The sequence below is a fragment of the Chlorocebus sabaeus genome, chromosome 3, assembly GCF_047675955.1.
Source record: "Chlorocebus sabaeus isolate Y175 chromosome 3, mChlSab1.0.hap1, whole genome shotgun sequence".
NCBI lineage: Eukaryota > Metazoa > Chordata > Mammalia > Primates > Cercopithecidae > Chlorocebus > Chlorocebus sabaeus.
Genome location: NC_132906.1, coordinates 35,889,789 through 35,908,617, shown reverse-complemented (window position 1 = coordinate 35,908,617; position 18,829 = coordinate 35,889,789). Strand labels below are relative to the sequence as shown.

At 33.0% G+C, this 18,829-nt stretch overlaps 1 protein-coding gene across 3 annotated transcripts in view; it reads right to left on the bottom strand.

Moving 5' to 3' along the window:
- Positions 1–18,829, bottom strand: part of PCDH17 (protocadherin 17) — a 98,660-nt gene that overhangs the window by 45,153 nt on the left and 34,678 nt on the right. For 2 of the 3 annotated variants that reach the window (XM_007960515.3, XM_073014375.1), the window contains 2 exons: positions 16,415–16,473; positions 16,108–16,280 (listed from right to left, as the gene is read on the bottom strand). In XM_007960515.3, coding sequence (XP_007958706.1) covers positions 16,108–16,280; positions 16,415–16,473 — 232 coding nt within the window. The remainder of the gene's footprint in view (positions 1–16,107; positions 16,281–16,414; positions 16,474–18,829) is intronic. The other variant, XM_073014376.1, reaches the window with a different exon arrangement.

The window sequence follows — 18,829 nt, the reverse complement described above, 5'->3', positions numbered from 1 at the left end:
CCTAGGCTGGTTAGAACTTCATTATTTTTCACATGGGCTATGGCCACTGTGAAATAATAAAAATACTTATGAGATTAGAATTAGACATCCTAAGCTAAAATTTTGGCTAAGTCACACAAAAGCTCTAGTAACCTTAGAATGGTTATTTCCTCTATTCGAAATGAAAATAAATATGCCTGTCTCATGAAACTGTTGAAATTTTTGTATGTTCCCTGAGGTAAGTTAGACAAGTGTACATAATTCTGTTCTTTGAATAGTCATTAAATGTTGTATCTGCTTCTGACTTCAACAGAACTGCCCTAAGGCTTAAAAATTATTAATAGTTTGATATCATGTCATTTACCAGATCAAGATCCTTTAACATTTACCCACTGTCGACTTCAGGTTCTCTAAATTCTTCTGCTTAACCCGTGGTCTTAATCCTTTATCAATCTGTTTTTCTTTTAAACTAATCACTGGGAATACATTGGAGGTTAACAGAAATATTTTCTTCCCACACAAAACCTGCAGACTACTGGTGGAGACAAGTTGGTGCAACAACTACTACAACAACAACAACAACAACAACAACAACAACAACAACAAAACAGTCTCAGCACTAGATGCTTCTTTCCTAAGAAAGAAAAGAAGAAAATGCCTCAATGGCTGGTTGTAGAGTGAGCTAGCAGGCATGACAGAGAGGATTTTTTGGCCAAGGTTAAAAGTTTACATTGTTTTGGAAGTGTTGTGCATTGTAATCGGAAGAGTGAAATTACCTAATTTACATCGCAAGTAGATCACTTTCTTGCTAATTGTTGGTGAGTAAGTAACAGGACAACAAAGAAAACATATGACAAACTGAGAGGGTATTTCGAGAAAAAAGGGTAGCCTGGGTAGGGAGATACACCGGGGGTGAGTGAACTGAAGAAATTTCAAGTAGAACTGGGGGATGGTAACAATATGACTTAATGACAGATGTTAGCATGAGGAAGAGAAAGCATATAGTAATTCCTTTGTTCCTAACTGGAGTGACTAGGTAAATGGTAGGATTGTAAAAAGGAAGATGGCTGGGGGAGGGCTTGGGATGAAAGTGAAGATAAAATCCTGCCAGGTTTGAGATGGAGAAAACAAAATGGAATTTAACCAGGTATGTGGGTTTTGTTGTTGTTGTTGTTGCTGCTCTATTTTAACTGTGCAAAAACTTTGATTAGGTACCTAGAGAACTGTGAAATGTCTTATGAATACAGATGGACTACAGTGTTTTGCACATTGTAGAGTCTCATTGAAGGGGAATTAAATTTGTGTGTATAATACAAATATCTTGGAAGAGTCTGAGATAGTTCTAAACATAACACCCACGCTAGCACTTAATAAATACAGCATTTAAAAAATAAAAAGTGATCTTATTTATTGTTCAAAATTAGCGGAAGTACCATTAGGCACTGAGAGGCACTGAATTGGGAGATAGACCCTACATTTAGAATTATCTTATTATACCTTGCTTTCACCATTGGTTACATATTAATAAGCTAAACCTCATATATAAGGGTGGTTTTAGGGGTATATAGAAATTAAATTATTTTTAAATGGTATTAATGTGCTAACACAGAGCTTTTTGTGTCTTCTATCTATTTTCAGTAAGACTGATCAGGGTTAACTGCAGAATCTGTAGCAATAAACTAGAGATTGTTCTGGGTAAAGGCAAGTCATCTATATAAGCACCAAAACAAAACCACAAAAAAACAAAAAACAAAAAACAAAAAAACAGATATAAGTCTCAGGAGTAAATGCTAAGCAAGGTAAATCAAAAGAATAATGCTAATAAATAATCACAATTAATCAGTTGACTAAAGGTGGTGCTGAAGTACTCTCCATAAATCTTTGAACTTAGTTATAAAGAATCAGGTTCAACTCACCTTTTAAAAGTAACATATCTTAATTCCAACTTAGAAATATTGATATAACTGTTCTGCAAACTCTCCTTTGGACATCATTATCTAAGACTGTAAATAAGTAAAAGAGATGATAATGGAAAGAGTACAGACATGGCATAAGACAGACAACTGCTGCACTGCTAAAGGCATCAAAATGGGCAAGTTACCTCAGTTCCCTGATGCTCAGGTTTTCATCTCTTAAAGGTGGTAACAGCAATATCATCAACTTGAGAGATGTGTTTAAAAGCACTTGCTGCAATGCTTGACACATAGTAGATGTTTATTAATATTTTTCTTTAAATTACCAATTATTACTAACTGATCTTTGTTATCTGATTGAATAACTTCATATGGTTTGTCATATATTTATCCCTTTTTAAGAATTTCAGTAGGAATTATATTTAACATAGGAGTGTCAGCTCTGCTGTAAAAATGAGTGGGAAAAATCAACTTTGATTATTACCGACAAATAGAAATCAATATTGCACAATATTTCTTCTGAGTTATGCTTGTTGTTCAGAATAATTTCAGTAAAAGTCTTGGGCACAGCAATTAAATGACATGATATTATAATATACAAAGTTTAGAGAGTTTTAAACATGCCATTGTCCTTTCGAAACTTGATGAGTGATCAGCTTGGCCATCAAGTTATTTGCGTTTCCAACCCTCCTCAGGTGTATCATTACATAGTCATTCTAAGGCAACAACCTGACTAGGTAACCACACTGAAAATAAAGGTTTTTTGCTGTCTGTAAAATAAGATTTAAACTCGTTAGTATGGCATTCAAAGTCCTTCATAATCTGACCCCAACACATTATTTTGGTCCAATTTATCTCCATTAAAACCCTACACTCCAATAAAAATATTTTGATTTATTTACCACTTCTAAATTATGCTATGGCTTGCTACATCTCCAGTTCTTTGATGATGTTAGTATCCCATCTTTAAACAATCAATTCACTTTTTAAATTACTGTCGATTTTTGTAATTTTTATATTTTCATTTGATAGAGAGTCCACTTTCAAGACCCTATTACAAGCTCATGTAATTTGTGAAGTCATTCCTTATTTGCTTCTCTAACAAAATTAATTATATATACATACACACATACATATATATATATATAAGTAGATATAACATTTACCTAATGGAATTACAGATCGATAATAGAGAGTTGATATCCTCAAAGACAAAGCACTTCAAAGGCAAACAGTGTCATATACATGAGTGTTGAAGTAATATTTACCGAATTACCTTATCCAAGTATTAATTAATGATAATGAGATCTGGCTCTGAACAAACATCAAAACATAAACCCATGAGTAAAGGAAATATTCTCAGATTTATATTTACTTAAGATGTAATCTATTGTCTATTGTTCTCTAACAGAGTGGAGTAATGATTGCATACATCATGAAGTTATTCTGTATGCATTAAAATTTTCTCAGCTTTTCTTGCCATCTCCCATTAAATACTACAAATACTGTTAGCTTGTAAAGGTAAAAGGTCAGATATCTGTATAAAGAATATTATGTAATGAACACAGTAATTCAAATTAGAAAGAAAATGACTCTGAACAAAAAACAAGTTCATCTTTCTATATGAATTCTCAAATCCTCAAAGAAAATAAAATCTAGGGCAGACAAATCAATTTCCATGAAATATATATTTTGTTTTAAAAATAAACCCAGTGTCAGAGGTAAAGGTGTATTTATTACTGGTCTGCAAATCCTAAAAGTGCTATTCAAAATGATCCTATGCTGTGATTATACATTACCATGTGCCTAGATTACTTTTTAGCTTCCCAAAGTAAATATTTATTATATTTACTTTGGCTAGACGAAATAGTCTATCATCACTTATACTCTTTTTTTTTTTTTTTGTATCCAGTCCAAAGATTCCTAACTGCACAATTCTATTACGATTTCATAGAATATTGGATTAAATAATGTATCTTGGTAGTAGATAAATTTTTTTCATTATACAGCTGCTTAAATCATCATCAATATAACTTGTCAAGAATTTTAAAAAGGAAAAGCTGTAACACGCAAATTAAATATAAGATAAGACTGCATATTCCTTACTCATAATTTGAAAATAAAAAAATCCACATCTCGAAGTAACTTTGTTACTTTTTTGGTGAATAAAACTGACTTGAACTGGCATAGGTTACTTATATCAGGAGTTTACCCCATTTAGTGAGAGTATTCAGATTTCTCACTACACAGTGTTAATGTGTTTGATTATGGATACTGCCACAGAATCCAGTGGAAATGATACATAATGTATGTATATGCACTATAGCACCTTTCTAAGATCAGAAAAATTCTTAACTCTGGAAAGCATAGAGTTTCAATAATTATAGGCCTAAATATCATAACATCAATTTTCAAAAATCCATGAGAACTATGAGACTGAAAAGTAAAGAAAAAATTAATTTTAACATGTTAAAATATTTGGTTTGATATATTCCATGCCCCTAAATCTTTTTTTTTTTTTTTTTTTTTTTTTTTAGCAATTATAAATATGAAATAATGGCCACATGTGTTTTTGACACATATGCACCTTGTGGTAGAATATCTTGGTAATTTTCTTAGCTTCTCTGAATTTTTACATATCTGAGTGTCATTTATATAAGTGTTTATGTGAAATAAGAGATTTGTGGACTTTGCCCTGCACTTTATAGAAAAGATTAGAGCCACCTATTATAAACTACCAGTAATTGTTTACCCTTTTCTTTCACATCTATGTTTATGTTTTCAAATTTATTTCTTCATTCCTTTCTTTACAGAAGAGTTTATCTTTACTTTAAAGCTAGCCTCCCCATCATGCTTCAGTTAATATCCTTTTTCTAGCCCAATCCTTCAATATTTCCTCCTAATTGGATCAGCTGCTTCAGTATATTGACACTCAATTTTCTTGAATAGTAAAACCTTTTTTCATTCATACCACTATCTTCCTTAGCTACCCCAGCTCCCTCTCCATTACTTGCTATGTTTTCTTTGAAACAGGAGGAAACTTTCTGTCTCCAATCTCTGACCATAATTCCTTGGCATATCCCTCTTCAAAAAAAACCTATGTATCATATACGATATGATGTTTTGAGGAGTGTGTGTGTGTGTATGTGTGTGTGTATATATATTCACACATTGTGAAATAGTTAAATCTGGCTAATTAAAAAATGTATTACTTCACATAGTTATTATGTATGTAGGGAGAACACTTAACATCCACAGTCTCTGCATTCTTCAAGAAAACAATGTATCATCTTTAACCATAGTCACCATGCTGTACAAAAGATCTCTTGAACTTATTTCTTCTAACTGTAATTACATATCCTTTGATTTACATCTCTCTCATCCTCTAGCCCAGCCTCTCAACCACTTCCGCCTCTGGTAACCACCATTTGACTCTCTACTTCTGTGAGATCAGCTTTTTTGGATTCCACATGAGTGAGATCGTGCAGTATTTGAGTTTCTGTGCCAGGATATATCCTTTTGAAATCTCTTATCTTTAACATCTTAACTCCTCTCATGGAAATCAGGAGTGACCTGTCAGTTGTCAGATTGTATAGTTGTTTCTTGAACTTCATTGTGTTAGATTTCTCTAATGAATCGACATTGTGTGTTTTCGCCTAGCTTCGGCCACAGTGACTATGTAGCTTCCTACCCCTTTCCTTCCCTACTGACTATGGCTTTCCTCTTCTTGCTGATAACTCTTCTGTCTCTGTCCATTCTCCTCTGAACACATCAAACAATTCATTGAAACATTGTATATATATCTTCTATATATCATGCTTGTTTATGCTGTGTAAGTTTCTCCTTATCTCTCAAAGTAAAATTCTGTTCATCTCCTAAGTCCTAGCTCAAATTTTAACTCTTACATGAAATCTTCACTGAGTAAGTATTAGTATTCTATCCCTCCTCTTTAAAAGCCCCAGAGTTTTTCATTTATACCTGAACAACAATACATTATTTTCTACATTTTACTATATTTTCAATATATATTTCATTTTCATTACTAGATTGTAAATTCTTTGAAATAGTTTTCATAAGTCCCAAGAGAGTCTAGGGAATTTGCTAGGAATCCTCACTGGAATGTAAGCTCTATGAGAGCAGGAATGTTTGTTTCATTTACTACTCAATCTTTAACACTTGAAACAGTATCTGTCACATGCCAGAAGTGCAATATACATTTGTTGAACAAACATTCAACATGACAACTAAAACAGTCCTATATGCATAGTGGGCACGGGACAAGAAGTTAGTTAAAAATTCAAAACATATTTTTTCAAGTAGATGCTTCTTCTTTCAAAATAGTGAGTTTGAGAAGTTATATATTTATGCCAGTCACATATAATCACATATTTGGGACTGCCCTCCGAACTAGTTTGTGAATCATAAAATACAACCAGCTCAGTATATTTTATTCTAAACAGACACAGCATTATTCAGCTAATATATTGACGTAATTTGGCTATCAATTATACTTGGCTGGAAATGAAATCTAAAAACTATAAGTTTCAGTGAAATATCTCACCTGGGGGTCTCTAGATTTTGGATTTCCACAGAACATACTGAGTATTTTTCTTGGCAGGCTGAACTATTACTGACCTCTTCCTCTTCCTAGCTTCTTAGTGTTGTGTTCTGTGGGATTACGTTATGAACCCTATTATCGTTACCCTATTATCTTTTCTCCCAATATTCTTTCTCATTAATTTACTTGGATTTAAGTATGGTTCTATGCCAATAACTTGCAAGTTTATATCTCCTGACCTCTCTGATTGCCAAACTGTGATTGCCAACTGCCTTTCCTGATACTTCCATATGGGTGCCTCAGACATTTCTAATTAACATGTCTAAATCTAAACTCTTCTTTATAAAGCCCAAATGTTCCTGCAGTGACCTCACCCTGTCTTCACCACCTTACTAAACTGGACGATTGTTTAGGAAGCTACTTAAGTCACAATTCTAAAATACAACAACACATCAAGTTTTATACTACCTGATTGTTTTCTGAAGGTTTTCTCAAAGATCTGGTTAAGTTTTATTTTGTTGTTATTTTTTGTTTTTCCTAGTATCCCTGGAAAAAAATTTCAAATGTTCCACATTACGGAGTCAATTTTAATAAACATATAAGCATTGGACATTAAGAGATAATTAACATATACATAACATTAAAAACTTAATTAAGGCAATAAATAATTCAATTAGTATTCCATTTAGTTAGACATTAAATCATTTTTTCCTTTAGAATTTCTTATCCCAAAAGCTAATTTCAAATAGAATGCTAAGCAATCCGTTATCATTATAAAAGTAGTGGTATATATCAAAACAAGTTTTTAATCATTTACTTTGTTCATTCCTCCTACCTCTTCACTACTCTGGACCTCATTTTCTCTTGCCTTGGACTACCTCCCAAGCTTCCTAATTTATTCCTCTCTCCCGACATATTTCCAGAAACATCATCTCTTTAAAATGCAAGTTTGCAGTGTTACCTCCTGAGCACCCCTAATGGCTCTCTATCAGGCTTTGCATCACTGGGCTTCCAGCCACCTCCCTAGTCTCGTATCTGCCATTCCTAGTCTCACACATCGCTACTCATCTGCACCTCACAGCAACTTGCCATACACTGGTTCACTTCATCTGTGTTTCTGAGAGTTTCCTGTCATCCTCCCTTCTCTGACTACTCTGCCAAGTGTGCAGAAGGGTCTGTTTAAATGTTTCTTACTCCACAAAATCTCTTTGATTCCCTAAATCTGGGCTGGGTTTTCATTCTACATGAATTTTGTGGACATATGTCTCACTGCACTGACCTCATAGTTTCTATGCCAGATTCTCTTCAGATTCTCTCATGACAGTGTGCGCTCCCTGAAAACCCAGTCTGTGCCTCAGCTCATCTTTGTATTCCATAGTATAGCTGTCTATTTTAAAACAGTGAATGAATAAATGAATGAGTTAAAAGCTTTCCTGTTTCCATGATTCCTTACAACACTAAGGAAAGAATCAATGAGCAACAGATAAGAGAAACGGAGATATTGTTCACAGACTGACAAAATATATACATCCTAGTGTTTGGTGATAGTGCAGTAGTGTCAGTGGGTACATCTGAGCTTTCATTAAATATATGTTAAAGGATCAAGAATGAAGCTCTCAAAAATGACCACTTACATCTTCAGATTTCCTCTAGGTAAGGAAATAAATGGTGCTGCTACAGGTTTGATGTGCCTATTTGAAGACTTTGAAGTCTCTATTGTGTGTTATGGAAATGGCTTGGTAGGGTGGAAAGAGTCCTAAAGTGGAAAACTACAAACCTGGAACTAGTATTGCCTTTACCACTAACATGAAGACTCAATGGAAACTGTTTTCTTACTTATAAAATGGAGGCGTTATATTTCAAGATTTCTTCTCACCATAATGTTTTGTAATATGGTTTTTAAAATAACAGAGAACTTCTAATATTGGAACATGCTCTCAAAGTGAAGTAAGAGAAAATTTCTGGGGAATGTTTTGGACCTATTAAATTAACAAAATTATTTCCTTAAGTTCTTAATTAACTGATGCTGATAACTAGTCTGAATTTTAATAGTGTATGGGCACACTCCTAGTTTCATAAAAGTGTACTTAGTAATAGTACATGATTTGTCTTAATAAAAAATAAAAAAGGTAGGCACAGTGGCTCTAGCTTGTAATCCCAGCATTTTGGGAGGCTGAGGCAGAAGGATTAGTTGAAGCCAGGAGTTCAAGAGCGGCCTGGCCAAAGAAACAAGACCCCGTACCTACAAATAAATTTGAAAAATTAGCCAGGTGTGGTGATGTGTGTCTGTAGTCCTAGCAACTTTGAAGGCTGAGGTAGGAGGATCACTTGAGGCCAGGAGATCAAGGCTGCAATGAGCTGTGATTGCAATATTGCACTCCAGCATGGGCAACAGAACGAGATACTGTTTCTAGAAAGAAATAAAATGAAATAAAAAAAACCCAAAATATTGTCATTATAATAAAATCTAAAAAGGGAAAATCCTCTGATGTGTTGAGATATTTACTTGAAAAATACAATAATTATAAGGCAGGAGAGGGCTTTTAGGACTTTTGGAAATACGGTCCCAGCATTCCCTAATTTTATTCCCTAATTTTAGCAAAAGCAAGATATTCTCAAAACCACATGAGTCCATGGTAAATCATGCAACACTTGTTAGGAGGCTTTACAATGAGCAACAAATATGAGGATCATAAAATCTCTCTATTTTCATGATACCAGCTGCTGGATTCTAGAAGCAGATGTTTGCACATGTGAAAAATATATTGAAACTTTTAAAGTTAGGTAAACCATGGGGCAGTTGCAAACTTTGGTAAGCAAAAGTAAACTGAAGCTGCATACAATTTGGGAAAAACACTTTATCCAGAAAACATAAACAGAGATGAATTTTGAAAGTCTTGAAAGACAGCACAGGAGGGTGCAAAAGTTGACACTGAGATGCTATTAGATAAATGCATTCTAGTAAAACCTTACAGGGATTGAAAACAATTGGAAGTCCTGGCAAATAGTGCAGTTTCTTACATGCCACCTATTGTAATTCACCTATGTGAATTACAAAGCCACAGTGTCCTTAAACATTTCTAAGTATTTTTTTTTTCGTGGTATTAAACATTCAGTAGTTTCTTCCTGTCCCCCATATGTGATAGTAATTTTCTATTTCCTTCCTAAGACAAATTTACTATTAATAAGCTTACAGCAGCATTTCCTTTAAAAATTGTTTTCAGAGATCGGCAGGTGGCCACTACAAGGAGGGACACAGTGATCACCTTCATGTTCTTGGTTACGTGGAAGTGGTTTTGTGGCAGGCTAGGTCTCACTAACAGGTGAACAGCAGGTCTCTGTGACAATGGTCTCAGCACGGATTGAGTGGTTAGATTAAATATTAAAAACTGAAAGAGGCAGTGCCCTTAAACAAAGGCTGGAATGTAACAAAAGTCCATCAAGAGTCTTGAGTAGGCCTTTCCTGGGCCTTAGAGCATAACAAGATAACAAAGGAATTCCTAACAGGACAAGTTTGATTAAACAGGTTTCATTGGGGGTGTGAAGAAACTTCTCAGACCTCCACAAACAAATTTTATTCGGATGTCTGAAGGAACTTCCCAAATCTCCATGATTTAGCAGGAGACAAGATGAGGGTAATCACCCCTGGCACCCGGACCCATCTAGATTAAGTAAATTTACTGAGACTCCAGAGGAAGGTCTTCAGGACTCTGACCTTAGTTATAGATTAGAAGAAGTTAATCGCTTATGTCTTTGAATAAATGCACACTTACACATAGGCATAAGCTTTGAAGGTTTATAAGCTCTGGAAAACTTTGTGATTTTGACTTAGTCTGGTGACATTTTCTCAGCCTTTTCCTTGTACCCGATTACAGAAATAAACTCTCTTCTTTCCCAGTTCGTCTGCATCTTGCTCTTGGGCCACAAGAATAAGCGTCTCGACCCTCTCTTTGGCCTGGGAAAAGTTTGGCTGTTGTCTGTTATGGGAAAGTCTGGGAAAAGGCCTCGACTCATTAATTGGAAGAGTCAGAACTGCAGTAACCATTCCACAGACTAGAACACAGAAAGAAACAGTTCTACTACTTTTTTATTTAGTGTCAGTTATAAGGAAGATTGTAAAGTAAGTGGTTTATGTTCAACACCTTATACCTGTAGCTCACTAACTTCACACAATCTGAATGTGTGGTTCTACACATTCGTCCCCAGGTGGGCATGAGCCTCGACTTCTATTTCCTTGCTACAGCTTTCTTAAATAGTTCCTTCATGGTAAAATACAAGTTGTGGAAAGTTTTTTAATCGGTTTCATTTCCAAACATAATTCGAAATATGATGAAATTTCAGTCGTTATACGGTGAATTAGAAAGGGAGAGTTGAGGGAGTGAAACTCAGAGCCTCCCCCACCCCCACCTCTAGGCAACTGTGAAATTAAATAACAAACACTGCTCTCATTTAAACTAGCCTAAGCCTATCTTGATTAAGGTGCCCCCAAGCAAAATACAAGTACTAACTTAAAGAAACAAACAAATATTTATTAGCTTTACTTTCTGTGATTTTCTAGATGTTCTCTAGGAAGAAAAAAAAAGCCATCCTTAAGAAAGAAATTTAGTCTTAAAACTGGAATTCACTAAAGCAAACCAAAGATATTTGATATTCCTATTACCATCAACTTTTCATGGATTTTAAAAATTGGATTTGAATCGGGAATTTCATTATGCAATTTTTTAACTCAATGTAATTTGAGAAGACAGATTTTCTCACAGTAGAGGCAGGAGAAGGAAGCTATAGGATTAAATAGAAAACTAGAAATTACAAGGCAATTAAATAAAATGAAAAAAATGAGAAAGAATTCGAATGACAATCCTTGGGAAGCAGAGAAGTCCTTGAATCCAGTCACAGGGGAAGGGACCAACAGCCGGTCACCCAAAAGGGTGATTTTAGAATTGGTTGGCACACAGATTGTCAACAGAATTATCATGCACAATTCTATTCCACTAGCTTCAGGCTTCAAGGAGTTGGTTTCAGTCAATTATAAAGATAGCAGAAGGCTGATCATCCTTGGAAAATTGGGAACTATCACTTAGCCATCATTAAGGAGCTCAGAGAAATTGCTGGTAAGCATTTATAAGGACTGTACATTTATTATTTGAAATCAATGGAGACTACTAAATTTTAGAAAATGCTTATTAAATCTTTTCATGAAGAAAAAGTTATTGCTAACAATCAAAATAATTTACAGGGCTTCTAATGGATAGAAATTCATAGGTACAGTACTTACTTAAAGAAGCTAAAGTGTGAATAATATTTCGAGGCTTAAGAAAACATTAGCTTCATAAATTCTTAAGAGAGTTGTACTATTTATAAAACTATATGTGGCTCTTCTTTACAGAACTAATACTATATTTATTTTCATTAGGTTTTGGTATAAATCAGTTTATCTTCTTCCAAAATATAAAATCAGTTAAAAAAAATCAAATATATTTTTCTCAATAGTCCATGGTTTTCTTTTCCCATTTTTAAAATAAACAATAGTTTATTCGATAAAAATACATATTTACCTTTTTTATTAAGTAACATGCTATTATGATACTATACAACTTCCAAAACATTTGGAATTTTTTAATCTACCTACCTACTGTATTTTATAAAGGACGAAGGGGGGGTATGGAGAAAATCTAACTAATAGAAAACTAGGGCACAAATATGCAATAAAATGGAAATTAGGTACATTGTTTGAATTTTTTTCCATCACACTAAAAGAAAAAATAATCTCTTTCTACTAAAGGGTTTATTAACATTACATCCTTAAAGCTGTCTTCAGCTCTAGTACAGTATATCATACCTTCAATTAGCTGCTGAATTCTTTTAAATTATCTTGCCAAAAGAGTGGGCAATACATTACCTTTGGTATGTATTTGTAATTAAACTAATGGTAACAAAAATACACAAATATCAGGAATGGAACAAATAGAAAAAATTTCACTGCACAAAAGATGAGAAACAAAGTAATATTTGAGCTAATAAAATAAAATCTCAAAAGGCCTAAGTCATTTCCAAAGGAAAACCATTATTAACAAAGAAAGTATTGAAAATGTGAAGATTATTTTTGAAATTGATTTTCATTTCTAAATTAAAGAAATATTTCAATTTAAATATAAAACATTATTTTTCTAAAATGAGCTCATTTTAGTTAGAAAATAATCTCATACAAAAATATAAAACATAATATACTACTGAATTTTGATTGAAATCTGTGTAATGCACTGCTACACATTTTTAGTAAGAGAAAATGACTGATAAACACGTCTCCTTTCATTTGGCTCTAGTTTTTTCTCGTAAGAGAAAATTTACTTTTGCTTTTTGGATAATTTTGAAACTATTAAAATTAGGGTTTAATATTTGAAATCTACATGAAATAATGATTTGGATATGGCTGCCATCATCTCTCATCTATAAATAAAGTTATTATTTATATGTGTGCTTGACTTACTTGTGGAATTGTCTCTCATGATGTTGTTCAAATAGAATAACTAAATATATTGATCAAGACAATAGCTGCTTGCTTCTTTAACATTTTAACATTATTTCTGAGTAAACTACTCATTACATGAATAGCATAAAACATTGTTTGAAAGAGCAGGCTTTGAATATTTTTTTTTAAATTTCTATACTGCCTTCACTACTTATAACTATAGAACATTAAAAAACAGTTACTTAATATCTACTGAATGTGAGAGTAACAGTATTTTCCTATCTATAATGCCATGAAAATTAAATTGGGTAATATGTTTCAGGTACTGAGCAAAATACAGTAGTTCAATCAATGCATATGAGAGATTTTGATCTTCTCCCCCTTGGTTTGCACACATTAACTCAAGTTTTTACTTACTGTTTGATGTTTATTCAATATCTTCTTATAGCAATGAGTCAAAATGGTTATTTGAGCAAACTCTCCCATTTGGAGACAAGGTTGTGTCGAAAATAGAAAAGTTAGAGCCATATGCAAACCTAGGATTAAATTCCAACCTGCTGTTCCAGTTAATAAACTTCAAGTTAGCTTATTTTTATATGTAAGATAAAAATAAAAACTTTTTAGAGTTTGTAGGTTAAACAACCTAAAGTTGAAATTATTTGCACTGCTTATGGTAAGTGGTAAGAACTCAATAGATTGCAGCCCCCTCCTCTAAATCTAGATGAACAGATACAAGCATAGATACTTGAAAGACAGACAGACTGACGGATAAAATAGTTGACATAGACAATGAAGATAGATAAAGAGATATACAGATGAGAAGTAGAGAAATATAGGAGGATAGAGGACACAGAAAGATGAGAGGAGAGAAATCAAAGGAGGGGAACATGAAGAGGGAGAAGGGGAGAAAGAGAGAGAGAGTGATCGCCCATCTGTAATTAGTTACATATGATAACTTAAAGGCAGACTCTAAGTAAAATTCAGTTTTGACATTTCTGAATAATCTAAAGTTTCCTTTCCTATTCAAAGCACTTGATAGATATTTATTAAATGAATGAATAAATCAAATCAATAGATCAAATATTATTTGTGAAATATTATTTTAACTAATTTTAAATATCATGCTTTAAAGTCAAAGCCAGTCTTTTACACATAATTCAAATAGATTATTTAAGTGTATCTTCTAGATTCATAATAATTTTCCTGTATTTACTAATAGGAATGTATGGAAGCTTCTTACTTTACGAGAAATATTTCTAATAGGCATTCTTACTCTTAGACTAGCAATTATTTCCTGTGCAATATTCATTAAAATTTATGCCATCTTTGGCATTCTTTTAATAATAATAGCCACCTTCCCTAGACTTCAATTTTCAATATCAAAATTGAAAAAAGAGCTCTTTAGTATAAATTGCGTTTTCATACATAATAAACAAGACTGCTTCCTTTCTCTATGAGAGAATATACACAAAATTCACTCCTATCAAATACATTTCTAAGTTAGTGGTTGGCAAGGAATTAAACAGCTAATGTGAACAGCAGTTTCTTGTTGTTGCTTTTTTTGTTGGTTTGCTCATTTTTTAAAAAGTTAACAGAGTTCCTCACAAAGATACGATAAACTGTTTACTTACTTTAGGCATTTTCATAAGTAGTAGCCAATCAATTATCTATCAATCATTTTATGTGTCATGCACATAGATGGGTCTATTTCATGCTGTGTATTTACATATCAAGTTTCAACAACCCATTATTGAAAATGTATCTCAAAGATTCATATATTTTATAAAAGCACAGAGCTATAACCCATCATGACCATTTAAGTCACGTCGAGTAAACATACAAATTTTCAGAAAATGGGAATAATAAATAAGGATTCGCATTGCTTTTGTTAAAAATATTTTTTAAAATAATATTGCACTATTAACACAGAAAGTTGCTATGGTAAAAGATCATGAAAAAAGTAATCAGTCTAGCAATTATTACTTTGAAAACAGCTTTTTCTGAGGTCAACCTTAAATTCAGCATAATTATATTTAGTCCAAAAATATTAATATATATTTAAACTGAATATATATTTTGTTTTAAATATATATATGAATATATAAACACATATGTATATACTTATATATATGGTATATTAATATTTGCATTAAACATTTTAATATGACTAGAAAACTTAACACTGTATCTGTTGAGGTATATATGATAGAACAGGCTGCCCTACAGGTAAAAATTTACTTTCTATAAATAATTAATCAATAAATGATTTAGAGGTTAGGTTCACATATTTGAAAGGTAGTTTCTCATTCAAAACAACTGAAATAATATGTGTAAATATATTTAAATACTACTAATATTATGAAGACTATTACTATATCAACTAGTCTAGTGCACTTGTAATTGTAAAATCTGATTTATACTACAGTTCTTCTCATTTTCACAATAGGACATAAAAAACCTATTCACAGTTTTTAGTCTTACACATAAGAGTAGCTTAATTTACTTTGGATGAATCATTAGCAAACATTTTATTGTATTTAAAACAACAAAAGCATTAAAATTAATAAAAAGTGATATGAGACCAATAAATTAGAGATAAAATTTTACAAAAATATATGCATTTATTAAGACACATTGTTTTATTACTCATTTCATATCCATGAAGTCCTAGATGTAAATTAAAAGAAAGGCAAAACTCTAGTTTACCTATGACTCTTGAAAAACTATTTTGAAGCTAAAATCCAAACAAAAAATAAATCAACAAACACTGCTAAGAGCTATAAAATTCCAGTGATTTCATTTGACCTAAAAAGTGTTGAATTTACTAATTTTTATACTGCAAATTCATAAATATACATATCTAGCTAATAAATGCCATATTTTCCCTGTTAGTATAACTCCAAATAGGAAAGGGTAGGAAATGTCTATGAAATAAGAACAATCAAGTGACTTTGGTCAAGTTCTTATTTTAGGATTAATGAATGATACCCAGGGCCCTCCTTTTTCATTTTTGACTGTGTTATTCAATGGTTGCTTTTTGTCTGGGGCAACCTCAAGTTTTGCTGTTTCTTTGCTATATTATCAATGGTCCATTCCACTGTGATAAACTGCAACTCTAGATCTAACAGGTTTACAATTTGTTACAGCTTAGGTTTTACACTTTGTAAGCATTGGAAGACTTCACTCACCTTGTTCAAGTGGTTGGCTTTTAGTTGAAGTAGTTTTCATCTTGAGTGCCTCCCTAACAGACATGTCACAGCAGGAGCCTTTGTTAGTGTCTTGGTCACTGTCAGCCTGATCACTGTCCCCGTGCCCACTGTCTCTCAGGCTGGCTCTTTCTGGGTCCTTAAACGTGGAGCTACTGAAATACATATAAAGAAAAAGAAGAGAAAGTGTTGTCTCTACTAGTTCGAATCTGAAGTGTAGTCTCTTGCAAAGCAATTTTGACACGAATGCAAATGGGGAAGCTGAGAAAAGTTATTTAATAGGCCTTACCTTTGAACAAACTGCTGCCTGCTGCCCATGTAATTGGGCTCTGCGGGAAAATTGTCTGTCTGTGAAAGAGAAGGAAAAAAATACGTATAGTTGTACACTGGACAAATCTCCTGCAGAGCAACAAGATTTCCTAGTGGAAAAATGATTAATAATTCAAAAATTCCCTTAATCTTCAGATTTGTACATTTTAATTAAATTGGAAATTGCTGACATGTAATTATGTACTCAGAACAATTAAATGATTCCGGTCCACAAATTACCTGTTAAAGTAAACAATGGGCCTGTCATAACTGGCATTCTCTTTCAGTACCAGGATGGATAACACTGTCTGTGTTGTTTCATTACTTAGATATTAAGATAGAATATTTGTGGGAGGAGTGGGAAAATGACCTAATTTCTCCATATTAAAAGTGTGAATTATTTAATAATACTCATTTTTAAACATAATTACATCATCTGCTGGGATTCTATGCCTTTCTAGATGTAATATCATTTAAAGTCATTCACTCCTCAATTAAGAGATGCAGGGCCTTTCCTTCAAATTTTGCCAGTAATGGATACAATCATATCACATATGGTTGAACTCATAGCTATAATTCATTCTCAGCTACAACCCAACTATGGAAATTATATTCAAACAATCCAGTGAAAAGGGATTTCTGTTTTACTTCCTAGTTATCAAAAACAAAACAAAACAAAAAGAAGAGAGAAAAAATTGTTACTTAAAACGTAAAGACATTGAGAAAGCAGGCTTGCTTTTGCGGTTGTTTTTACTGCTTCCAAACTGACGTGGAGGTCTGCCAAAAAGAACTGAATTCTCCTTGTATCATGGAACAGAGTCTTTTGGGAGAAAGAGACTGGATCTTTCATAGATTTCCCTATACTGTACATTCATACACATTACTTCTTCTTGCAGCTGACTTAGTGACAAAGCTTCTCCTGTTTTCTGCATCACCTCATATTATACTCTGAAGCAGCTATGGGCTCCTACAAGATCATCCAGCATACAAGTATCAGTGACACAGGGATCATACAAATGATGAAGCAGAGGGCCCAAGGTAAGACTTAATGTAGTGCAATATGTGCTTTCCTTATGAATAAGGCTAATTTAAAATAAGATACTCTTTTTTTTTTTTTTATTCTTCACATATAATAATATAAAGTATTTGGCTTTGTGAGCAATTACTGAAAAAAGAAAAAGACATGTTAAGAATGATAGTTTAAAGTATTGGTAAGTAGTATAAAGTATTGATATCATTAAAGAATGATAGTTTAAAGTATTATGTGAGTTTCATTGTCAAGTTTGGGGACAGAACCCCTGCCTCCCAAATTTCTTAATATATAACCTTGTTTGGTTTGTACAAATGACCTTTATCAAAGTACATGCAAAGATGAAGTGAAGTATTGGAAGACTTCACTCACCGGCATCTCGAAGTACATGCAAAGATAAAGTGAAAAGGGTGGATTCATTGCTCACTCCTAACCATCTTTTACTAGCAGTTGGTAGCAGACACTTTCCGTTAATGTATCGTATTAATTTCTAGATTCAGTGAAGCACCTTACTTCTTGTTTCCATAATGACAAAATATCAGTTTTTAAGGATAACATGTTTTTCTAGCAAAGTTAATAGCAGTAGTCAACACCAGTGGCAAAAATGTTTGCAAAAATATTTTGAAAAATTTTTAAACTGTATTAGTCACTTCACATTTTTAACTTAATAAAAACTAGTTCGTCCTTTGAATTGATCAAACACATGTGTCTAATCCACTATTACTGTCAGTTGAAAACTAAATATTAGTGTTTTAGAACACTTCAAGACAACAAAATCCAGGTTATTAAAGAGACAATAAAACGTAATGTGAAATCAGAAACTCTAGTTATAAGCACTATTATAAGTAGTCTTGTGATTTTAATGGTTTTAATTAAGTGGAGCCTCATAGCATGTGGATCCCTATTCGTTTAGACACAAGGAAATAGCCTGGGGAAACTTTCTTTTCTCTAGATACTGTCCTGATAGGAACAGTATCTAGAAATGTTTGCATATTATTAAAGTTCTAAACGTTTCTAATTAAATAAGAAACTTAAGCTAAGAAATGAAATCGTATTTCAATTGAATGAAGAACTATTAAAATTACATGTACACACACATGTATTCATGCATGAGAATTTAATGAACTCTGGGCAATGGTACTGCTGCCAAATATTGGTCTGATGAAGATAAAAAAAAAAAACAAGAGGAAGGGAGAAAAGAAGGGTGTTTGGGAGAGAACAAAAGAAAATGAAAAGTCAAAGAAAGGCCAGGTGGAGTGTCTCACATCAGTAATCACAGTACTTTGGGAGGTGGAGACAGCAGGATCACTTGAGTTCAGAAGTTCGAGACCAGCCCTGTCAACGTATTGAGACCCCATCTCGATA